The 26,975-nt window shown below is 28.9% G+C and overlaps 2 protein-coding genes across 3 annotated transcripts; both read left to right on the top strand.

Moving 5' to 3' along the window:
• The first annotated feature begins 1,221 nt into the window (after positions 1-1,221).
• LOC112533704 (LRR receptor-like serine/threonine-protein kinase GSO2) lies at positions 1,222-18,003 on the top strand. 2 transcript variants are annotated; one of them, XM_048377967.1, is made up of 4 exons: positions 1,222-2,072; positions 2,450-2,818; positions 5,528-5,674; positions 16,948-18,003. In XM_048377967.1, the coding sequence occupies exons 1-4, from the start codon at positions 1,589-1,591 to the stop codon at positions 17,997-17,999; spliced, it is 2,052 nt and encodes a 683-aa protein (XP_048233924.1). In that variant the 5' UTR covers positions 1,222-1,588; the 3' UTR covers positions 18,000-18,003. The 2 variants fall into 2 exon arrangements, with proteins under 2 accessions (XP_048233924.1, XP_048233923.1); XM_048377966.1 differs by having other exon boundaries at positions 1,231-2,072; positions 2,306-2,818.
• On the top strand, positions 18,002-19,503 carry LOC107260725 (probable LRR receptor-like serine/threonine-protein kinase At3g47570). Its single transcript, XM_015726044.2, is given in 4 exon segments — positions 18,002-18,484; positions 18,487-18,708; positions 18,711-18,944; positions 19,045-19,503. Coding segments are annotated over 4 exon segments (1,071 nt in total). The 5' UTR covers positions 18,002-18,168; the 3' UTR covers positions 19,344-19,503.
• Positions 19,504-26,975: the final 7,472 nt, after the last annotated feature.

Genomic DNA, 26,975 nt, shown 5'->3' on the forward strand with positions numbered 1-26,975 from the left:
TTTTTAATAAAAACAGTTTATAATAAACTAATTTATAAAAAATTAATTTATTAAATAAAAAGATATGAAAACTTTTTTAACTTTTAACAACAACCTCAATCAGACTCCCCCATAAAATTTATAACTCTTAGGCTTTTTAATTCTAAAGACTTTAAATCTTATTATTTTTATTACTTGAGAATTTAGCTTTTTATTTTATATATTTAAATTTTATATTAGTTTAATAGAATAAGTGATGGAACGATATTAACCACATATATTAAAAGTAATAATTTAGATTGATTTAAGAATTTAAGAATTTATATATTAAATAAAAAAATCTCAACCATTCATTTTAAACTAAAATAATCAAACCCTATAAACATAAGTTAAATTCTTTTTACCAAAATGTTATAGAAATGTAATTCTTATTTATAAAACACCTAAAATCTAGAAATTTAATTGTAACGGGAGACTACCTTAAAAAATATATATATTTTTATTAATTTGATAAGAATTCAAATTTTTATTTTATATGATCTAAAGACAATTATCTAGTGTCCTAGAAATGGGATCGGGCCAACCAGTTCAATCGAGAATCAATAGTCGATGTGATTCAATTGATCTAAAACATTGAATCAATAGCCGATGTGATTCAATTGATGTAAAAAACTGAATTTACTATTGCATTGAATTAGACTGGCTAAACTGAAATATTATTTTTTTAGATATATTTGTAAAAAGACTTTATTAAAAATAAAACAATAAATTGAAACATCAAAAAAATTCAACGAATTTGTGTTTAAAATCGTTAGATCTTGTATCTAAAAGAAAAGTAGTTTTTAAAAAAAATTTAGTTATATAACTTATTTTGTTATAGTTTATATATTTTGTTTCTATTTTCTATTTATAGAATATGATTCTATGATATATGTATTATTTGATTATTTAAATTTTATTATTAAGGCATTATTAAATACTATTAAAAATTGATAATCTATTATTAATCTATTATAATATTTTAATTATTATTAAAAAATATAATAAATTTTTATTATAATAATTTAATTAACAGTCCAACCGGTCAAATTGAAAACGCCTTAACTGATTTATTTTTCAGATGATTTTAAAAAACACTGCAGTAAATCTTTATTCGACTTTTAAAATTTAGGATTCCAACTTTATTTAATTATCAAAAGATCCAACTTTACTTTACTATCAAAGGAATAGACCTAATAGAGAATAAAAAAATAATTTTATATAGCCTAATCATTAAAAATAAGAATAAAATTTAAAAATATTAAAAGGAGAAAAATAAAAAGTAAATCAATGAAAGACCAAAAAATTTAAATCTTCTCTTTGTTTCGAAATTAACATATAGATATAGAGATACAAGAAGATATAGAGACACAAGAAATAACCGATTTGTTTTATTTTTCTTTTCAATTATTATTCTTTTAGAATTTTGGAAGGAAGAATGTTCAACGTTGATGGGAGTTGTTGGATTATACAAGAACCATAAAGAAAAGCACAAGGCATGTGTGTAAGACCAATTTGATTGCTATAAAAACCCCACTTCCCTATTTCCCTGAATTAAAGCTTCACAGTCATGGGGAAGAATAAGACTTACTTAATTCTTTGCATGAAGATAATATTGTTGTATAGTTTCTTTGTAAGCATAGCCGATGGAGTAACAAACATCGCCAGTGATCAAGATGCTCTTCTTGCCCTGAAAGTTCGTATCATTCGTGACCCTAATAACCTATTGGCAGCCAACTGGTCCATTACTACCTCTGTATGCACCTGGGTAGGGGTTACTTGCGGAGCTCGCCATGGTAGAGTTACGGCTTTAGATCTTTCTGACATGGGCCTAACAGGGACAATTCCTCCTCATCTTGGGAACTTGTCATTCCTTGCATTCATCTCTTTCTACAACAACAGGTTCCATGGCTCTCTGCCCGATGAGCTCTCCAAGTTACGCCGGATAAAAGCCTTCGGCATGTCAACTAACTATTTCAGTGGTGAGATCCCATCATGGATAGGGTCCTTCACTCAACTTCAACGATTGAGTCTGAGCTCTAACAAGTTTACAGGTACGTAGGCAAAACTAACTCTGTAGTCATTATCCTTTTAAAGAGCTAGTTGATATTCAAAGCTAACTTTAGTTAATTCAAAACTATATGTCCCAAAGGTCTGATGTTGGTATTTCCAAATTTGAACTGAAAATGATAAAACCCAAGACTAACATCTTATCTTAATTTATTTGCTTTAATTCCTGTACTTGTGTTATCTTTACTTTTGTTAACTTGAACTCCTTTTCTTACAGGTGTTTTTCCAACATCGATATTCAATCTCTCAGAACTCAATCTTTTATCTTTGTCTTCTAATAAACTTCAAGGCTATATTCCAGCAGCCATTGGAAATCTCTATAGCCTGAGAATACTGAATTTGAGTCATAATCATTTTTCAGGTTCCATACCCTCTAGTATCTTCAATATTTCTTCACTCCAAGTGATTAATTTCAGCCATAACGAGCTTTCAGGTTTGTTGCCAGCCATCTTAGCCAACAACACCATATCTTCACTTTGGCTACTCGATTTTGGGACCAATAATCTAACGGGTCGCCTCCCACCAAATATCTTCACCCATCTTGCTAATTTGAGAGCTTTGTATTTAAATTCCAACCTATTTAATGGTCCAATTCCTTCCACTTTGATGGCATGCCAGCAATTAAAACTTTTAGCTTTGTCATTCAATCATTTTGAAGGAAGCATACACAAGGATATTGGGAATTTGACCATGCTTCAGGAATTATATCTTGGTGGTAACAACTTCAGTGGTAAGTCACTTTTCTCTTTCTGTAAGTTGGAAATTTAAAAACGCCCAGTTACAAGTTGATTCTATGAAAAACAGGGAAAAGAACCAGACAGATCCTTCAACTATGACTCCTAGACCACTTGTGCCTTTATTTTTCTCTTTTCCAATGGAAACATTTTGTTTTAACATCAGCTAGCCCAAAGAAGTAGAAAAAAAAAATCGGATCCATAGCTATGGCATGCATTGCAGGAATCGTGGTTCAGATACTTCTAATCATCCCAAAACTCTTTTACTTCCCTGAAGGCTGTTCCAAGCATTCTCAATCATTATTTGATTTCTCTTCGGGTATCTCTTTGTCTTTTACTTTGCTGAGTCACCATTGTTAATTTACCTTACTGATTCAAAAAATATTGAAGTATATATAAAGTTAGTCTTCTCCCATTGCTAAGCAACGATCATGATTTTGGAGATGCAGTTGGTTTAATATGGAATAGAGATCAAGAGTCAAGCTTGATAATTTGATTGAATCAGTTCCTTTTTCTTTTTTGTTAAAAGATTGAATTAGTTTATCTTTTGAAAATTTATATTTTGGAAGAGAAAAATAATGGTGAAAATAGTGAAAGTGATAGCGACCTAAGGAAGGAGAAGTGGGACTAAATTCACCAACTAAACTTTAATATCATAAACGCAAAAAATTAATTAGAGCCCAAGTGGTCTACCAATGATAATTAAGGCTTTTGTCTGCATCTTTTCTCTTAAAAATATAAACTTTCATAATAATTTAATAATTTAATTTTTTAAACAAAATAATTCTATATTAATAAAAAATTTATAATTAAAAATTTATATATATATTAACAAAAATTTTATGATTAAAAATTTATAATTATATTAAACAAAATTTTTGTAATCAAAATGTTTTTAGTTTGGTTTCTAACTATTCCTAATATTATTAATTAATTTTGAGCTGAAAATAAAAACAAGTCAAATAATTCCTGAATCAATATTTCTTTTAAGAAATAGTTGGAAATAGCTGAATCGTTAGTAATAGCTGATAATTGAGAACGAATGTTAATAAATCTTAATGATAAGATAAGATCTTACCAAAAGTTGCTATCTATAAGTTGAGTTATTGTACAAGAGTGTTATAAGCTTTAATTATTATGCATTTTTAGAGCATTTTTGATAATATTTTTTTTTATATGTTTCTCTATTAAATTATAGAATTTTAAATAATTTATTTTAATATATTTTGAAAATATATATGTATTTAATGTCTTAAACTTATTAATCGTAAGTGTACGAACTAAATAATAGTACGTGCAAGTTCGCAACAAAATTAATCTCACAAAAAATGGTAAAGCATATATTATAAAGACCAACTATTACACAAAATACTAAAAATGAATCTAAATACTGTAAACTAATGTTTTGAGAATGATTTTAAGATTTAAGCAAAAAATTAAATAATTAGAAAATAAATATGTAACTGGAATGATTAATGTAAAGTATATGATAAAATAACATTTAGTCTAGCTTATACTTAGTAATCCCCTTATTTTTTTTAAGTCCAAATCTAATGAATAAGATGGTGATGTGCGTTTTCTCTAAGTCATTCAAGCTAATTATGCAACTTAAGTTTCTTATACCAACATAGATTAAAGTAAAGATGATGTTTCTAATACTTTTAATCTAAAGATTTTCATAACAAATACTACTATTAAATTGATATAATAGTTAACTAATAATAATAAATAAAACTAATACATGTATGAAGGTAAAAAAATCATTTATTGAACTCATAATATATAAGATTCATACATAAATAAAAAGCTAAACTAAACACTTATGAAACTCAACCTGACATATTTAATCCAATGGTAATTATAATTAATTAGAAAAAAATAAGATATATAAAACAGAAAATTAAAACTTCTTCAAAATTTATAAGTTCTTCAAGGAATGAAGATGATTGATCCTCACTCTCCACATTTTGAAAAGTTTCTCTGATTCTTGAAAGAATAATACTAAGACTAACTAAATGTTGTAGAAGATGATATATAGGAAATTCGTAGAGAGAAAAATAACAGATCCTCCTTTCCCTTATTTAATTCATCTTTATTTCTTGTAGAGATTTTTTTTCTTTTTAGAGTCATTCTTTCAGGATAACACTACTATAGTTATCATTTTCACTGTCCTAAACAAAATAGACAACTTAAAAGATAATTATCTTTAATTACATTATAACTAATTAATTTCCCTTCATAAGTCTTGATAAATTCGGTTAGGCCCGCAATATTGGTAGTCCATTTATTTTTATTTCAAGCCTTGTACAGCCGTACTCCAATTAAAGCTCATTTATACATTTTTGGCTCATATTCTCTTTCTTTTGCCAATATCACATAAAATTATACAAAAATGCTAAAGTGAAGTAAAAAGCATATATTTCTATATATATATATATATATATATATAATATATCAATAAATTACTAAATATCTCAATTATATATATAATTGAGAGAGAACGCGACTATTAAATTATTTAAAAAAAAAGATAAATTAAAAAAATTTAAAACCTATTTTTTTTACATATACTTCTTGTAATAAAAGAATAGTATCATTTAAGAGTTCGTTGCTTGATAATTAAACTGCTATTGATTTTTGAAAAGATGAACTGCTATCCTCTGGAATGGAAAAAATAACGTTGAGCGCATATTTTGACATTGTAGGCACTGAAATTCCGAAATCTATGGGAAATCTTTTGTACATGGAGACACTGAGTCTACCGAGCTGTGGTTTAATTGGCCCAATACCTTCGAGTATAGGAAACCTGACTCGGCTAAAGACTCTTGAACTCCGCGAAAATGGCTTAACAGGTTTGGTATCATTAGTCATTAATTGTTTGTACTGTAGGCTTGAAATAATTTAAATTGTCTATGTATAGTAGGATTAGAGTAGAGGAAACAAAGAGTATATATAGACTAACAATAAACAATGATTTAGATCTAACTATTATTGATCTAAGCAATCTACGGATATAATTTCTTATGAGTAATAAAATATTATTTTAAAAATTTTAATGCAAGACTTTAATTAAGTATTTTACTATTTCATTTATACATTTTTAGACATATCTAACTATTATTAAGATTGACCAAAATTAAACTAATAGGTTTGCCCTCAAGTTATAATCGTCTTTTCTTTTTTACATTATTTATATTGCTTGGTATGAGATAATCAAATACTCCAATACTTTAATTAAAGTAAAAAAAATGCATCATAAGTTTTGTCCAATGTCGTTTATATTACTCAATGTGGGATAATAGATTTATTTGAAAAAAAATTGCGAGTTGTCTATATTCTGAAAATAATTAAAAAAAAATCTGTATTTTAACTTTTATTTTTAAATTTATCTGGTGTTCTTTTCAGAAAAATCAAAGTATATTTTTTTAATTTTAATTTTATTTATTTAGTTTCATATACTTAACAAATAACTAACATTATATTTAAACAACATTTCTTTTTCTATTTTATAAATGTTTGTCTTCATATTTTTTTAAAAATAATCACAAATTCATTAAACGTATTCCAGATTTAGTTTGTATTAAAAATATACAAACATATACTTCTCTTATTCAATATATAATAAAGAAGATTTCTTTCATCTTATTGCGATTTTTGTCTCTTTTTAGATATGATATTCTACATATCTCAAAATCATTAAATCAGCAAAATAATTTTTAGATTGTTTTTTTTTTTAATTTCATTATTGATATAATAAAATCAACCAAAGTGAAACAATATTTTACAAAAAATAATATATTTCAGATTTAGTTTTTGTCAGAAGTATATTAAACATATGTTTTATTTTTTTTACATTGTTGCAATTTTTTCTTTACTTTTTTTTTTTTTCAGATATGATATTAAAAATATATTTCCAAATTCTTAAATTAGTAAAATAACTCCTAGATTTTTGTTTATTGATTATTGGTAGAATAAAATCGAACAAAATACAATAATATTTTATAAAAACTAAATCTATATAATTATATCTGAAATTGACCTATAGCCTCTGATATTTCTTCTTTGTCAATGATGATCAATGCTAGAATCACTTCTAAAATCAATATTGTTGGCTGGTTTCTTGTATTAATTGATTTCCACAACTAGTTTTCGGTATTCAATCCAAGAATATGACATTTTATGCTTGATTTTTTATATATATATTTTTATTCTTGGTTTCCTTCAAAAAAACATAATTGTGTATAATATTATGAATAAAACCCCGTTTCTGAATACTCTGAGATCGACAATTCTTCAGGAATTTTTATAAACTTTTTTCTGCTTTCATAGCATGATGAAAAGACTCTTTATACTTTTTTCACAAGTCCAATAAGGGACAACTAAATACTCCAACATTTCCCCCCAAGTAAACATACCTCGTGAGCTGTGTTGAATATGGGATAACTATGTCTCATGGGCTCTGTCCAAGCTTTCATTTTAAAAGCTAATTCATGAAATGTAAACCCACTAATAGATTTAGGCTTTGATTCAACTAATATTAAAATAAATAGAATTAATACTTGATTGGTTAGAATTTATTACTTTTAAATTGCTTGTATTTATTATTATTTAGCAACATGTGATTTCTAATAGTAGGCGTGGATCTTCTTTTTAATACTGTGCAAAAATAGATAAACATGATAAAATTAAATAAATAACTAGTCATTATCCGTAAACTGTACGAGTGTTATTTAGTTACAAATAATAATAAAATAAGATTACAAATAAAATTTAATAAAATTCTCAATAGTTTATAATAATTTATTATATTTTAGAATAAAATGATAATTTAAATATTTTTAAGTGTCTTTCTTAAAAATATTTCTAATATTATAAAATTTTATCGCAATAGTATAACAACTATTTTAAAGATATTTATTAATTAATGACAATAAGTAATCACAATGTTAGCATCACATACATATGTAGGTATATCCATAATAATAGTAGTAAAAATAAAAGCATAAATAATAACAATATCGACCATGCCAATACAAATCTATCATTAGACATGTTAGTGAGAATGCAAAAGAGAAGGAGTAGCATGTTATAAAATGAAATAAAGTTTAGTTTGGCCACTGACCTTGTGGTATGGATTTAATTTAGTATATCTTTTTTTTAGATTTATGAACATTTTAATTTAAATTTTTGTATATTTAACTCAAATTGGCCTTATTTTGAACAAAAAATGAAAGAGTGAGTTAAACACTATGCCCAACTCACTAAAGTATTATTAATCAACAAATATACAACCACAATACGACATAATGATAATTAAAAGAATATAAAATATTAATTACTTAATATTAAAATCCTTATAGTAAAAGTAAAATAGCATGCTTAGCACTATAAAGAATAAGTCTTCACTAAATCTAGGAACTGATTAACAATATATATTACATTCATTTTGTAATTATTTATTTATAGTTTCCTACTTTGTATTCTCTTTCTAATTAGCGTAGGTGTGGGCACTTCATTCTTTTTTCAAAAATAGATCAAGATTAAATAACAAAAGCGTTTTTGCTACATTATGAGCTAGAGTATAAAAAACCCTAGGCACAAAATGAAAAACCACATTAGAAAAACTTTTTGACGAGCTTTTTGAGCCCATAATTGCTCTTTATAAATACAAAGATGCCGAAGTTCAGTTTCCAAGCTTCTAATAGATAGAACATCGCTACCTCTAGATAAAGTATGGACATGATCCAAGTTCTCTTTGATAGTATTCGTTTCTTTTCTTGCATTTATGGAGTGGTTTCAATTCGGTTCACTAAGGTAGGGCAACCTACATTTAGTTTGGAAAGAGAAATAAACATTGGAGAACCAATAAAAGATTGGTGCCAATGTGTGTACATAAGAGATTGCACCTGAAAACTATGTTCCCAACGTTTATTAAAACGAAATTGTCTCTTTCAGCGCATAGAGTTATATTCGTTTTAACTAGTAAAGGGCAGTGATCAGACCCCAGATCTATTAGGTGATACATTCGAACATTGGAGAGGAGTAATTGCTAAGAATGAATGATTAGAGCTTGATTAAGTCTATCTTGGATGTTATCATGCCAAGCTCTACGGTTATTCTAAGTGAAAGAGGAACCAAAAAATGGGAAATCCATTAAACATAGATCAAATACAAAGGGCACAAAAGGTCAATGATGAGATTAGTTAAAATCTTTTCCTCCTTGCCTTTCTTTTAAGGACAATATCGAATTGAAATCACTCAGAATAATAAATGATATAAGTGTAAGTTACAATAGTAAGAGTAGAGAAAATTCAATTGGCATTATCTAATATTGTTGATGAAGTTACAATAAACTAAAACAATATCTCAAACTATATTTGAATTACAAACTTTACAATGAAAGAAAAAGTCTTGCTGATGTTGAACAAAAATACATAATTTTCTCCAAGCAAGAGCTAAGCCACTTGAGTTGCTAATAGGATACAAAAAGAGATAGTCATTAGAACCCACAACTTGATAAAATTATGGCCATTCTAGTGTTTGGATTACTGGTTTCTATAAGGAAGAACAAATCCGAAAATTAGGTATTACAAAGCCCTTTGAGAGAGCGAATAGTCAGATTTTTTTCCCACACTCTGGCAATTCCAACTTAATAGCTCCATCGGTCCATCTTGGACCAATAATGGCTGGCCTTCCTTACTGTGTCAGTATAAAAGAGAAAGGGGCATTCCATAACAAAGGTAGAAAACTCAGTAGTGCCTTTTCTTAGTTCTTTCTTTATTGGAATCAAAATCCTCATTAGTCATGGTAGTAAACTGTGCATGACCCAAACAAGCTTAATCATTTCCATTTCTTAATAGGAGCCAAAGAAAAGGTTCCTAAGTCGTTGTCAGGCAAAGTAGATGATATAAGAACTTCTGAAGTAATGAATAAAATGAGGCAAAGTGTCTGTTAGTAAATCTAAATCTATTTGTAGAGGTGGAGTTGATAGATGGACCAATTTGGACTAAAAGAGTAAACTTTTGGTTGGGGCTAAGCTGGTAATAGATGGGGTAGCTCATGTTGAGTATATTGGAGTAATTTGAAGGAGCCTTGCAGATTGGTTGTGTAACAACCAGAATCATATCACATGAGATATTGTCCGCTTTGGCCTCCACTAGCCTCACGGTTTTGTCCTTTTGGCGGGTTCGAGAACTTTCCAAGAGGTCACCTATCCTGGAATTTCTCTGAACCAAGCGCGTTTAACTTTGGAGTTCCTACAACTCCATAGCCAAACAACGAAAATGCACCTTATATGATTAGTTCTGACTCTTTACATATATGTTATCAACCATTCCCCGCTCCATTTCGATATGCAATTCGATTCATTTATGTACCCCGTACCTTAAAGTGCTGCCATCCTAGAAGTCTGCCAGAAGCCGCTCCTTGTCCAGGTATCGTATTCTTGCCCTGGCGTCCACTTTCCGCCCTCGTCGGACCGCTTCTCTAGGCCAGGCTATCACATGCCTGCCAGCTTCGTCCTCGAACCACACATCTACTATAGGAGTTTTGCTCTGATACCATTTGTAATGACCTTGAACCAGATCACATGATATATTGTCCGTTTTATCCCCTGTTGACCTCATGTTTTTGTCCCTTTGGCGGGAAGGTCACCCATCTTGAAATTTTTCTGAACCAAACACGTTTAACTTTGGAGATCTACAACTCCACAGCCAAACAACCAAAAGGCACCTCATATGATTAGTTACAACTCTTTATATATATGTTGTCAACCATTCCCCACCCTGTTTTGATGTGCAATTCGATTCATTCATATACCCTCGTACCTTAGAGTGCTGTCATTCTAGAAGCTTGCCAGAAGCCGCTCCTTGTCCAGACATCGTATCCTTTCACCGGCGTCCACTTTCCACCCTCGTCGAATCGCTTCTCTAGGCTAGGCTGTCACAGGTTGCCCAACAATGAGCCTTTGATGTCTAGCAAGTGGTATGAACTGGACTTAGAAGAGGAGAAAGGAACTGGACTGAATGTCCTACATATAAACCCCAATTGATCTAGGGTGGCAGGTGTAGATGGTAGGAGACATATCAAATGGAGAGGACTGCAAATCTAGAGTGTCTATAGAGCTAACTATACCTATCTTAGAAAAGGATGCGTCAATAGAGAAAGAGTATACAACAAGTTTACTAGCACTCGAACCTTGTAGAGTAGATGTAAAGTAAGCTGAGGACACATTCATAGTAAAGAGATTTGCATGCAAGCAAAATGAGTCAGATCCGTGAGTATTTAGATATACTTGTCATTTTACCATCCAAGTTCTGCAATGCCAATAATAAGTGTTAGGATTTGAAGAAGGATTTTGGTGTATTGTATTGTATTGTGTAAAATGCCAAAATCATGAACCCTAATACAAAAGCTATACTAAGAATGTAGAAAAGACTAAACTACCCCTACAATATACAAAGAATTACATTATTTAACATCCCTCCTCAAACTCACGAGGCGATGGCAACAAGCATCGAGAGTTTGTCAGACAGAAAATGAAACCGTGAAGCAGTTAAAATTTTTGTAAACAAGTCTGCAAGTTGTAAGGAAGAAGAAACAAAAGGCAATGTCAAGGTGCCATTCTGAAGGTGATGACGAGTAATATGACCGTCAATCTCGATATGTTTGGTCCGTTCGTGAAAAACCGAATTGTGAGCAATCTGAATAGCACTCTTATTATCACAATGTAAAGGAGTCGGTTGCCCCAGAAAGACACCCATATCAGCAAGCAACCATCGCAACCAAACTATTTCACAAGTGGTGGAAGCCATAGCTCGACATTCAACCTCCATTGAGGATCGAGAAATGACGTCCTGCTTCTTACTTTTTCAAGAGATAAGGGAATCACCTAGAAAAATACAAAATCCAGTAGTTGATTTGCGGTCAGTAGGATCACCGGCCCAATCAGCATCAGAGTAAGCACATAACTCTAATGATGAAGTAGATGAAAGTAGAAGAGTTTGAAACTGAGTGCCGCGGAGGTATCTCAAAATGTGAAGAACAACAGCCCAATGAATTGTAGTAGGAGAAATAACAAACTGACTGACTATATGAACAGCATATGCGATATCAGGACGAGTGATAGTGAGATAAACCAAACTTTCAACAACAAATCTCAGCAGTTTTATTATCAGAAAGCCGAGCACGCTAAAAAATATCAGAAATATACTTAGATTGAGAAAGAAGATACCCTTTTAGAGAGGAGGCAACTTCAATACCCAAGAAGTAACGAAGGGAATCCAAGTCCTTCATAGCAAAACAACGAGTCAGTTCGGACTTTAATAGACTAAACCCGACAGCATCATCCACCTATAATAATCATATCATCAACATACAGAGAAAGCCGAATTTGACCAGCCAAAGTACATTTGACAAATAGAGCAGAGTCATGATTGCTAGGATGAAAACCAAGTGAAGTAATCACAGTAGAAAACTTTTCAAACCAGGCACGAGGAGCCTGTTTAAGACCATAGAGAGCCTTCCTGAGTTTGCAAACTTCACCAGGCTGATGATCAAGACTAGGAGGAGGAACCATATAAACTTCTTCGTGAAGATCGCCATGCAAAAAAGCATTTTTAACATCCATTTGAGTTATATCCCAGTGACGAACAGAAGCAACAATAATGAGTGTTCGAACTGTGGTCATTTTAGCAACGGGAGCAAAAGTCTCCTCATAATCCAGACCATATTCCTGAGAATAACCTTTAGCCACTAGACGAGCTTTATACCTTTCAATAGACCAATTAGACTTAGTTTTAATCTTATAAATCCAGCGAGAGCCAATAGAACATTTACCTGTAGGAAGGGACACTAAATCCCAAGTATGTGTTTGATGAAGAGTAGTTAGCTCCTCAGCCATAGCACGCTGCCAGAGCGGATCAAGAATGGCTTCTTTGAACGATGAAGGCTCAGAAAGACAATGAATAGAAGGTAGAAAAGAAGAAAATGAACTCGAATAATAAGAATAATGAAAATCAGGTTGTTTAGTGGATTTACGATTTTGTACCGGACATCGAGGTTCGATAGTATCCGCAGTCTCAGGAGATGATATAGGGGAGGAGCCAGTAGAAATGTCAGGAATGCCAGCAGAGGGTAGCTCATCAATATCAATAGCAAAAGGATCAATGTGGACAAGATCAGACATAGATATATTATGAGGACGATTAGGGATAGTAAAATAAGGAATATGTTCAAGAAAAACAACATGACGAGAAACATATAATTTATGATTGACTGGATCAAAATAACGATATCCTTTTTGACCTGCACTATAACCAAGAAAAACACATACAGTAGAGCGAGATGTTAACTTACTACGTTCAACATGAGGAAGAAGGACAAAGCATGTAGAACCAAAGACACGAAGGGAAGAGTAATCTGGAGGACAACCATACAATCTTTCATAGGGAGACAAACCAGAATTATGAGAAATAGAAATTCTGTTAATTAAGTGAACAGAAGTAAGAATTCCCTCCCCCCATAATTCACTAGGAACGCTTGCAGACAACAAGAGGGATCGAGCAATCTCAAGAATGTGCCTATGTTTTCTTTCAGCAACTCCATTTTGTTCAGGAGTATCAGTTCAAGAAGTCTGGTAAATTGTACCATCTAAAGCAAGTAGGTTTTTAAAACCATTTTCTCCTCCCAAGTCACATCTAAAACACTTAATGACAGTTGAATGTTGGATTTTCACAAGAGATCAAAATTCATTATAAATGCCAAAAAAGTCTGAACGACGTTTCATAAGTGCAATCATCAATAAAAGATACATAGTAATGAGAACCCCCTTTTGTAGAGACAGAAGAGGGTTCCCATACATCAGAATGAATGAGTTCAAAAAGAGTAACAGAAATAGTAGTACTTCTAGAAAAAGGCAATGCAGTAAACTTTGCTAGTTTACAACCACTACAATCAGAAATATCATGAGTTTTCAAATTTTCTAAAGCTCCTGTAGATACTAAAAATTGCAAACGAGACACAGAGACATGGCCAAGGCGAGAATGCCACAAATAAAACACAGACGAGGACGGACTTAACCGAAAGGATGACAAATTAACACCAGAAGCAGATGCTGCAGTATGAGGAGTTGTGAGCTGATCCAATACATAAAGTCCTCCTTCTCCATGGCCGATCCCAATCACCTTCTAAGAATGTGGATCCTGAATTGAACAAGTAGAGGAAGAAAAAGAGACTGAGCATCCAGTATCACAAATCTAACCAACAGAAGCAAGATTCAAAGCAAGACTAGGAATGTGATAAACATTGGATAAAGATAGAGAAGGCGTAATAACTGAACCAACACCTTATAATGGCATAGGTGTACCACTAGCATTCATAACAGGGACTAAAACTTTAGGGGTTAGATAAGTGAATAATGATAAATTAGGTGGCATATGGTTTGAAGCACCAGAATCTAAAATCCAGGAGGAAGGGGATATACCTGAAGAACTAGATGACAAACCTATTTGAGAGGAAGCAGACATGGCATGAGGCTGAGAAGCAAGGAACTGCTGAAACTGTTCGATCAGTGATGAGTCCAAGGAGGAGGTTGATAGAGCATTGTGAGGACGAGGTAGAAGGGGTGGTCCATTGTGAAGAGGCGGTGGTCGATAAGACCACTGTTGAGACTGCTACTGTTTTCCTCTGCCCAATTTCGGACATTGAGATTTCCAATGACCTTTTTGCTTGCAGAACTCGCATTCATCCCGAGCAACAGATCCAGATGGTCTGAAATGAGATTTAGAGTTTCGAGGAGGCATGGAAAAAACGGATGGAGTAGAAGCTGAAGAGATCTATTTTACAACCGGGTGCTTCAGATTCAGACGAATTTCTTTGGCCAAAAGCTCACTAACAACAGAGTCAATGGAAGGCAGTGGATGACGATGCAGAATAGACCCGCGAAGTCCCTCAAACTCATCACGAAGGGCCATTAAAAATTGTACTAACCTCTGCTCCTTTTTTCGTGCAACATAAGCCCCAAAGGTTCGCAATTCAGCAGATTCTGTGAGAGCCAATTGACCCCACAAAACTGTCATAGATTCATAAATTTCCCGAATGCTCATATTTCTCTGCTGAAGGACACGAATGTCAGACTCCAATTGGTATTGTTTTACAAAATTAGACTGGGTGTACAGTCTGGCCAGATGATCCCAAACCTCCTTAGCTGTCTCAAATCTTGCTAGCTAAATGCCTATGGAATGTTTGACAGAATTATTGATCCAGGTTATAATTTTTGAATTATCGACCTCCCATTTATCCAGTAGTGCCACATGGTCCCCGCTTACCTTTTAGAAAAATTTTCATCGCATAACTCCAATAGGCATAGTTTTTACCATCTAATTGAACACTGATTGCTTGGAGCGAATCATCCCTAATTTCAGCTATCATGCCCACAGATTAACAGTGAAAAAAAAATGTTTAGCAGATAGTCTCACAAGCCAAAGAGATTAACACAAGGAGAAAATACCCACTCCTTTTATACAGAAAATCAACAACAATCAACAAAACAACACACTAAAACACCAACAAACGAAAGCGAAACCAATTTCCAAAACCAATTTTAGTCCAAATACCTTCTTTTAGCTCATATGAAATAACACCGTTTCACAGCAGCCAAACAACAAACTCACGCAGCAAGAAGACGAAGACGCACACAGACCCAAGAAGGACCCAACAAGAAGAAGACGCAGCAAGAAGACACAGATCCAGCAATAACAGCAGCAAGAAGAAGACGCAGACCCAGCAGGCAGTCAACGCACACAAAACCAGCAGACTTAAGAACATAAGCAGCCCAAACAAACAGCAGCAAGAAAAAGACGGCAAAAAGGAACAATTTATTTTCCAAGAGCCAGAGGCTCTGATACCATATTAAGATTTGAAGAAGGATTTTGGTGTATTGTATTGTATTGTGTAAAATGCCAAAACCATGAACCCTAATATAAAAGCTATACTAAGAATGTAGAAAAGACTAAACTACCCCTACAATATACAAAAAATTATATTATTTAACAATAAGAACTTCTCTTCCAAATATTATTAGGATATCATGGTCTTCTTTGCTCTAACAACTTATAGTCATAAATATTTATGCTCTAACACAAATTAAATGAATCCAAAACGATTTTGTCTCTTAGTATCTTCAGTTTGACATTAGTTATGATCTTATGAAATATGATGAGATCCTTCCCTTTATAAAAATCCCAGTCCAGCCTACTCTTTATGGATACTCTAGGATAATACTATTATAAAAAAGAACTCATTAGAGCAAAGAAGGCTATGATATTGTAATAATATTTGAAAGAGAAGTTCTTATTATTGCAATTCGCATATCTACAGGCTGAACTCTGACTTGAAGGCTAACTTCTGATTAACTTTTGGAACCAAAACAATATTTAAATTTATGCAATTGATCATATTAATAAAATAACCAGCAAGATAATTAAACAATCACTAAAATTCTTTCAGTAAATTAGTAAATTTGTATTTTACTATTCTTTTTACATTTTTATATATATTATAATTATAGATTATTGATATAATATTAAAATTGATAGGCCAATATTAAGCATTGAATTAAACTTAAAATCATATACATAATAATCTCTATAATATCTTGAAAATTAAGTTAGGCCAAAATTCATCATTTCAAGAAAATATTTAATAAAACTGAAAGTCATTTAAAGTTATTTAAAACACGGAAATTTGGAAATTAATTAATGAGTAACTTAATAATTGAGTGATTCAAAATTAAGATGAAAAATTATATGAAATTTTAATACTTAAAAATCAATACCTTAATAGTATTAAACATATGGTAAAAATGTAGGGTATTAAATAGGAAAAGTATTGTTTTTATATTTAAAATTTATTGTATTAATAACATTACAATATAATTAATATTAATTTATGTAAATATAGTTAATATATTAATTTATAAAATAAACAAATTAATCTCATCTTATACAAAATATTATCAACCATCTATTGAATTATGATTATGTAAATTCAATTTAGTGCTAGTAACCTTATAAACATTTTTTATTTATAAATTATAGCGTTAAATGACAGCTATGAATTATGACAGGTACCATTCCAGATGAGATCGGTGACCTTGCTCACCTAGAAGAAATTATTCTTAACGTTAACGGTCTTTCTGGACTCGTTCCTTCTGGAATCTATAATGCTTCAAAGATGACCGCGATAGGATTAGCTCTTAATCAACTATCAGGCTATCTTCCTTCGAGCTCAAATCTTCCAAATCTTGAATTCTTTATCATTGAAGATAATAACTTCACCGGTCCGATTCCTGTTTCTCTCTTTAATGCTTCCAAACTTGGTAACATAGACTTGGGCTGGAATTCATTCTACGGCCCTATTCCTGACGAGCTTGGTAATTTAAAAAGTCTAGAGGTTTTCACTTTCTGGGTAAATCACCTGACCGTCAAATCTTCGTCTTCAGGATTGAGCTTGTTCTCTTCTTTGACAAAGTGCAAACATTTGAGACGATTTGATCTGAGTAACAATCCATTAAATGGCAATCTTCCAATTTCTGTTGGAAATCTATCTTCCTCTCTCGAAGTGGTCGAGATTTTTGATTGTGGAATTACAGGCGCCATTCCTAAAGAAATTGGCAACTTAAGCAGCTTAAGTTGGTTAGATTTAGGTGCAAATGACTTGAGGGGAACCATTCCTACCACAATAAGAAAATTAGGGAAGCTCCAAGAATTAAAACTTCACTATAATAGATTAGAAGGGTCTTTTCCCTACGAATTATGTGATTTGCAGAGTTTGGCTTATTTATATTTAGAGGTAAATGCGCTTTCTGGACAAATCCCATCATGCCTAGGCAATGCGAATTCTCTAAGGACTCTCTCCATGGGAATGAATAAATTTAGTTCCACAATACCTTCAACTTTGTGGAGACTTGCAGATATCCTGGAACTAAACTTATCATCCAATTCTTTAAGTGGCTCTCTCGCAGTAGATATTGGCAATTTGAAAGCTGTGACACTAATTGATTTATCAGGAAATCAATTATCAGGTCACATCCCATCTAGCATAGGAGGCCTTAAGACTCTATTAAACCTTTCTTTAGCTGTTAATATTGGAAGGCTCTATCCCTCAATCATTTGGTGATGCAATAAGCTTGCAGTTATTGGATTTGTCAAACAATAATCTTTCTGGAGAAATTCCTAAGTCCTTGGAGGAACTCCGGTATCTCACATATTTCAATGTGTCTTTCAATGAATTACAAGGAGAGATACCAAATGGAAGAGCTTTTATAAATTTATCAGCTAAATCATTTATGGGGAACAAAGGACTATGTGGTGCCGCTAAACTTCAAGTTCAGCCCTGTGAAACTAGCACTCATCAAGGATCAAAGGCAGCTAGTAAACTTGCATTGAGGTATGGTTTGATGGCGACAGGATTAACAATTTTGGCAGTGGCGGCTGTTGCTATTATCTTCATCAGGTCTCGCAAAAGGAACATGCGGATAACTGAAGGATTGTTACCTTTGGCAACATTGAAAAGAATTTCATATCGAGAGCTTGAGCAGGCAACAGATAAATTTAACGAGATGAACTTGCTTGGTAGAGGGAGTTTTGGGTCAGTATACAAAGGAACTTTTCAGATGGGTCGAGTGTTGCAGTAAAAGTTTTCAATTTGCAGGTAGAAGGAGCATTCAAGAGTTTTGATGTCGAGTGTGAAGTATTGCGCATGATTCGGCATCGAAATCTTGTCAAAATAATAACAAGTTGCAGTGATATCAACATTGATTTTAAAGCCTTAGTTCTTGAGTTCATGCCTAATTATAGCCTTGAAAATGGTTGTGTTCTCCGAAACATTTCTTGGAACTCCTAGAGAGGTTGAACATAATGCTTGATGTTGCATCAGCAGTAGAGTACCTTCATCATGGTTATGCAATGCCAATAGTTCACTGTGATTTAAAGCCCAGCAATATCCTACTAGACGAGAACATGGTTGCTCATGTAACTGACTTTGGCATTGCAAAACTCCTTGGTGATGAGCATTCTTTCATACAGACCATCACATTAGCTACTGTTGGCTACATGGCACCAGGTGATGTATCTAGTTTCTATGTAAAGTATAATGCCATACTAGCTAGGCTTTTCTTTTTCCTTAGTATTGTAATAAATAAACGAAATTAATGTATTTGTAGAGTATGGATCAGAAGGAGTTGTTTCAACTGGAGGTGACATATATAGTTTTGGTATTTTGTTAATGGAAACCTTCACAAGAAAAAAGCCTACAGATGATATGTTTAATGAGGAAATAAGCATGAAGCAATGGGTTCAAGAGTCAGTACCTGGTGGCGTAACTCAAATTACAGACCCCGATTTGCTAAGGATTGAGGAACAACATTTTTCTGCTAAGAAGGATTGCATATTATCTGTCATGCAAGTGGCCCTTCAGTGGTCTGCAGGTAATATTGCAGTGTTTGGATTTGCAGCAACATAGATGGAAGTGTCTCCTCAGACAAAGCCAATCTCAATAACTGGAATGTCCAGTGTTGATCAACATTATTTAGATGAGTGTTTCAGGATTCACAGATAATTCAATATTGTTCGTGTGAAATAATTATGACAGTTCTTCCTAAATACAATTAAATTCATCTTCATTTCAAATGTGTACATGTCCAATCACATAATGCTGCATAAACATCAGGTTGACCAGACCTCATTTATGATTTTAATTTATGCAGCGGTTGTACTTGTGAAAAATGCATATCAGGTCGCTCATAGTGTAAGTGGTTGCGGCAAGAATAGTGCCAGTATGGTCGTAATAGGCATAATTGAAATGCATTTCTTGCTCTTGCATTCTCCTAATGTAGAGAATGCAAGAACTAAGAATATCCATTAGCATGCACAACTGGCCTATGTTTACTGTGAAATCATGCTCTTTCAGGATTTTTCAAAGGTTTATCACCCAATTTATTAATTTGATATATTGGCCATCCTTTCCTCTTTCTTGTAATATTCTCATAAGATATGATTAACAACAAAAACTAATTTTACACCGAGATTTTACAGATTTTAAACATAGCAGTCCGGATATGTACTTTTCTCTTTCTCCAATATCTTGTCGTTGATAACTCACCGTGAATGTGAAGTCGAAACTATTAATGGAAGAACAGTTACAAAACGAAGAAAGACAAAAAGTACTGTCGCTGTAGAAGCCCCGCAGACCATACACATGCATTCCTGCATGAACTAATTTGCTCTGTAGTAGTGAAGGACACATGTTTTACAGCTCCCAATTCTGAACATGTTACATCAGGACCCAAGGAAACATAAGAAGACATCATGTTCATTCTCATAAATCTTTTACTTTCCTATCTATTATTTGTTCTTATAAGAATTAAAAATTGATTTAGATGTAGTTCAAAGTTCAAATATGTCTTCTTTTACTATTCATGATACAGGAAAATGTCTGTGTAGTTATACTATTTGCCCATATTAATTTTATTACTAGGAGAGGTTATAACTTAAATTAGATGTAGTTATAAAAATTTGTAATTTAATTTAATTATTCTAATTGTAAGTGGTATATAAGTAAAATATGCACTATATTAATGTATTTAATTAATAGAACATATCAAAACTGAGTACATATAGGGAAATATAAATATAATTTCATAAAATTATTACATTGAGAAAAAATAGACGTAATTTTGACTATGAAATTGTCCATACTAACAAATCCTTATGTACCAGCAAATTCAAAAAATGTGTTAACAAATAATGAAATCTAAATTTTTTTTGACATTTATGTTTAAATGAATTAGGATATCAACATTGTGATGCCTAAAGCATTTTTAAAAGACTCTTTATATAAATTAAAATTTTTATTATAAAAAGTCATTTAATAAAATAGGACCCTAATACTTTTTATTTTTTAAATATAAAATAAAAAGTAAATTTATCTCTCTACATTTGGAAAGCCAACTCTTTATCCTTATTTTAATTAATATATTATAAATAATTTTCTCTATAAAAAAATTAAAATATTAATACTTGTTGGATAAAATAAAATAAAAATAAAAATATAAAGAAACCAATTGACTAAAATAAAATTTTCTACTTTTTATATTTAAATATAAATAAAATACTCTTTAAAATAAAGAACACCGTTAAGATGCTCTCATACTCTATCTTCTTTATAAAGTTAGAGGTTATATAAATAATTTTACTAAATATGATATATTTAATATATTACATAGAGAAAATTTGTAAGCTTTTTCAATTATTTTATTATTCTTTTTGTATTTCAGTAACTTTTCAGTTTAATTTTTTTTTAATATGGTCTCTTTGATTATAACATATATTAATTTAGTTAAACATAACTACAATAATAATTATATGCACACACACACACACATATATATATATATATATATAAAATTATGAGATATAAAACTTTTTTAACACATACAACTATATTTTGATACATAGAGTTCTTGTTTTGATATTAGTATATATTTTTGACACATCATATTCAAGTTTATATATAATTTTATCATTTTTCTATTAATTTATTAATTAATAAATTGTATCCTTAATTAAACAGTGACTCTAATACTAAAAAATAGTATTTTAATAATATCTTCAATATTATATTAACTAATAAATTAGCTTTCTAATTACTATTAATTCTAATTCTAAGAAATAATATTTTAATATTTTTACTAATTAGTAAGGTGGTTTTCTAATTATACAATATTTCTAATTCTAAAAATATAATCGTTAATTATATTCATAGTATTAATTTATATATACATATTTTTAAAATAATTTTTATATTATATTATACTAATAAATTATTTTGAAACTAATAAAATTCTAAAATATCTAAAAAAATTTAAAAAAGACATCTAAAAATATTTATTTTATTATTAATTTTTAAAATATTATAACTAACTATAAAAATTAATTATTTTATTAAATTTTATCTATAAAATTAAATTATTTTATTATTTATAATTAAAATAATTATAACAACCATATAAAATGCAAGTAAACGATTGCTTATTGTAATTTTATAAATATTGAAACATGCTTTTTTAACTATTCGAATAAGAAATTATTGGTAAATCATTCAAAATGCTTTAAATATAGAAATGGATTGAACAATTATTATCAAAAGAATTATAAATAAAATAAAGAATTATATATATATAAAATTAAGTCACTGGTCTACCCAAAGTCCATCTAATTCATTTGCCACGGTACAGGGGCTGTGCCGGTAGGATGCCAACCGCTAGCGTAGTTATCCATTTAAAGTTATTTGAATTTGAATTTTATTAAAATATATATATTTAAAAATCTATTTTTAACTCATTTGAAAAATTACTTTTATTATCCGAACCTGTCTCGAATCTAAATAGAAATATCTTATACTATCCAAACTTGATAAAAACTCGTTTAATATATATAATTATTAAATAAATTTTATAAATATTTAAATAAATAGTAGGTATCCTATTCATTAAACACTTATTTATATAAATATTCAGATAATTAAATTAATATTTATTTAGCAATAATTAATAAAAATAAAATATTATAAAATTTAAACTATAAAGTTTTAAATAAAATTTATAATTTTATTTTTTATTATTTTATTTCACATATATATATATATATATATATATATATATATATATATATATATATATTATTTAAACGGTTATCAAATACTGAAATTAAATACTTTATATTTATATCGTTTAAATAACCAGATTCAGATAACGAATACTTAAAAATTTAAATTTGAGCCCGATCCAGACACAGTACGGATATTAAAATTATTTCTATTCATCTTATTAGAGCTTGGTCGGATTAAATATCCAAACACATCCATTTTATTAGAGTTGACTCGGATTAGATAACCAAAAATATCGGTGCTCACTAATTCCACAATCATCTAACCCTTCGGCCTCTGCCCCCACTAGGGACAGTGCAGCTCTCCCTATTATATTTCTGCTCTCTTCCGTTATTAAATTCTCAACTGCTATCTTACCCAATCAAAATTGCAAAATTGAGCAAAATTTTAGTTTTGATTATTTTTCTCCCATTTATAATTTTAAAAAATATTTATTAATTGAGTAATGCTTATTTATATTTAAATAAATTAAATTCTTTTTTCCTTTTCTTTATGTTAGTGATGTTGAATTTTCAGTGGAAATTCTATAGTTTTGGGATCACTAAGACACCCATAAAACGAAAGAAGTACTGTAAACTTAACTAAATCTTTATATTTTATGATAAAGATAAATATTTTATTTGATCTAAAAATTGAAATTTTAGCTTTTATTTAAAAAGATCATATATAAAATTTAATAAAATAATAATACATATCATAAAAATTTTATTTTAATAAAATGACATAAATAACAATATTATATCAAAATATTTTTCTAATTTCTATAATTTAAGTTTACATGAATTAGTTCTGAACATTTATATATATATATATATATATATATATATCATTATAAATATTGAATGGATTAGGACATTAAACTTGCCAAGTGATATATTAAGAATATATATATATGGTAAAGATGTTAAGAATAAAAAATATAGACAATTAATAAAGGTAAAACTCTAACTAAGTGAGTAGCTAATTCGTATTGATTGTATCAAAACTTAATTCTATTAGCGAGGTTCTGTATTTTTAACTCTCACCTTAATGAATTAATTATTTTAAATTTTTAATATGGTATCCTGTTCATTTTTCAGTAGATGTGGTTATTCCAAGTGAGTAAAAAATATAAATAATTTATTAACGAAGTGGTTAATTCTAATAATTTTTATATCGTTACCGATAACGAAGAAAATGGAAAAAGATTTGAAGACTGATTAAAGGATATATACAAATTAAAAGAATTGTTACAGAATTTTCTGTTATGCATTAGGGATGTTTAATATATAAAAATAGTGATGATGTGCAACTTTTATATTTATTATACTTTTAAATTAAAATAATAATATGTATAAATGTAATTAAAATATTCACTAATAAATTATTTTTATAATTAAATAATAATTATAGTCTTACAAAAGATTATATTTATTTTATTTGTAATTATATATTGACTAACAATATTGATAACAGGAAAGAACCGTAAGATATTAAAAATTTTAAATATAGATACAATCATAAAATATTGGTAATTATGCGATTTATTAAATTTTTATTATATGTATTTATAATTAATCAAATTTTATACCTATATAAAATTTTAAAATAAAATAATAATTATAATCCTAAGAAGACCATATTAATAATATCTATAATTAATATATTAACTATTAATATTGAAAGAAAAAAAGATAAACTTCTAAATCCTAAAAATTATATTAGAAAAAATCATAAAATATTGAATATGATCATGATATTGTTAGTTATTTCATTTATTAAATTTGTATTGTATATAATATAATTTAATATTAGTCAAATTTGATACATGTAAAGTTTTTTGATTAATGAAGTGCGGTTATGATTTTTTAAATTAAGAAAATTTATGACCAAAATAATGTTTGAATAAACGACTATTTTCTAAATTAAAATCATTATTTAATGAAAAAAATAACTTATAAAAAAAATATCCTGATAAAAAATAAATATAGAAATTGCACATCATAACTAAGCCTATGGATAGAAATTGACATAGGTATCATTGTATGCAATTAATTTTTATCTTTTTCACTTTCAAATTGTAATTTCTAGGAAAAGTTTACAGTGAAAGTGATCATTAATTAACAAAAAGTTAAAATTTAAATTCATATGAGTAAAAGGACTTGAATTTGAGATCTACTCAAGTTGATATATGTCAAATCTCAGTGTGCATACAAGAAATGTAAGTTAAGTATTAAAGATGGGATATTTTAGGTGATATTTTGTATATTTTATGGGAGGAAAATTCATGTATCATGTTGTTATAAGAAACTGACAGTTTTTAAAATAATTTACTTCACCCTTGACTTATATCAATTGGACAAAGGTCAAATACAATTAATTTAAATTTTTTAGTAAATAATTTTTAAATTTATATTTAAAAATCAAATACATTTTCTTTCAGTAAATTACTCTTTGAATTTATATGTAAGAATTAAATACATTTAATTTAAAAATAATATTTATTTCATTAATTTACTGATACAATATCTAATAATGTACTAATAAAGCATGTTTGACAAAATTTAAAATTTAGATTTAATGTAATAAATATTACTTTTAATCTTTATATTTCAATTAAAATTTAAAATATTTAGTTTAGAAAAAGTATATTAGATATATTTAATTTATAAATACAAATTCGGAAAGTTATTTCCTGAAAAAATTTAATTTGAATATATTTAATCCTAAATTCACCGTACCAATCACACTTAAATCGGAATTTTGAACGTGGGGATGGCTAGGCGAACCACTTGTACAAATGCAATTCAAAGTTGTAAATTATTTGAGTCATTTTATGGTTGATGACAGCTAATAACTAAATTGTTATTGTTAGTGTCATTTCAGTAGACTTAAATCAAATCTCATTTATTAAGATGAGGTATTTGTGTAGATAACTTTAGTGGTTATATCAGCTGTCAACTATATAATAAGAAATTTTTATTTTTTATATTTATAATAAAAATAAAAATTCATCTACTGTAAAGAAAAAATATTTGAATTTGAGATGTTTATTCTTTAAAAATAGAGACTCTTGTCATTTGAATATTAATTTATACTATATTTAGTTAAAATTTACTAAAAATTTTATTTTATTTATAAATAATTTTTCATATTTGGTGTATTTAATAATAATAATGGAACTTTCTTTAATGAAATAAATTTGTTGAAATAAAATATATTAAATAAAATTCATATAGAAAATATACGAGAAATAATAAAATAAAATGTTAAATCTAAAAATGATATTTTGATATTATTATATATATTAATTTAATAATTTAAAATTTTTCTAAAAATTCTATTTATTTTGTTAAAATTTAGTTTAACTATAACCACTATAATTCTTTTTTGAAAGAACCAATTTTTTGAATTAATTATATTGAATTTTAAAAAAAGTTTTATTTCAATTAAATAAATAAACTTTAATTTCTATAAATGAATTTTATAAAACTTTTTAAAATTAGTCCAATCATACAAAAAATAAATAAATTTATACCACATCTCACTCACATTTGAGATTGGAAATTTAAAGATACAAGCCCCTTATCTAGATATGACACTTTCTCTTTATTGCATTCTTTTTATCTTTTTTTTTTTTTTTTAATTATTGAGACAATGTGGTATAATTTAAATTTATTATAAATATAATTGAAAAAAATAACTTGAATGGTATTGTTATAAAATTATTCAAAATTTAGAATAATTTTATTCTATTTTATCTTTTCCTAGTTTTAATACTAAATTTTTCTATTTTAACTCTTTCTTTTATCATGAATAACTCATACATATTTTTCTCATGACACTTGTTTATAAAAAAAATTTAGGATGGATTAAATATAATATATCTAGCCTTTTGCTTTTTAATAAGAATAAATTTAATTTAATTTTATTTGAATAAAATTATATTGTCCAGTCTATTTCATTTAACTACAATTATGTAGAAGCTTTTGGAAAAAATAAAATAAAATATTACAAACTCATATATAATATAATAATAATGATTGTATTGTCAATAATATTAAATATCAATTACTAAAATTATATTCTAAATAAATGACAGTAACAACAAGTTGAATTCAAGTTCAGTCTTGGTGGTTGGTGGTGGGTCAATGGTACTTCACGCGACACGTTAGTAAATGGATAATTAAAGTTAGCTATTTCTGATCATCCCAATTTTAGAAATTTAATCAACTTTTATAACAGTATAAATGATAGAGCTATACTAAATGCATGCAAATTAGAAAAATAAAATTTTTAATAAAAAATAAAGACAAATCTAAAATTAGATTGAAAATTATATTTAATCAAAATTTAGAGCATGGAGGAAGAATGAGAAATTTGAGTGAAAATAAAAAAATAATGTAAAAAACAGAAAAAAATGTAATACCTAAGAAACATAATAAGTTT

Source organism: Ricinus communis, chromosome 8 (assembly GCF_019578655.1).
Source record: "Ricinus communis isolate WT05 ecotype wild-type chromosome 8, ASM1957865v1, whole genome shotgun sequence".
NCBI classification, from domain to species: domain Eukaryota; kingdom Viridiplantae; phylum Streptophyta; class Magnoliopsida; order Malpighiales; family Euphorbiaceae; genus Ricinus; species Ricinus communis.

Excerpts from the sequence above, each read along its gene's own strand:
- LOC112533704 (XM_048377966.1), top strand. The coding sequence starts at position 1,589 with ATGGGGAAGAATAAGACTTACTTAATTCTTTGCATGAAGATAATATTG. Across the intron at positions 2,073-2,305 it reads GAGCTCTAACAAGTTTACAG|GTGTTTTTCCAACATCGATA; the intron begins GTACGTAGGCAA and ends CTTTTCTTACAG. Across the intron at positions 5,675-16,947 it reads CCGCGAAAATGGCTTAACAG|GTACCATTCCAGATGAGATC; the intron begins GTTTGGTATCAT and ends GAATTATGACAG.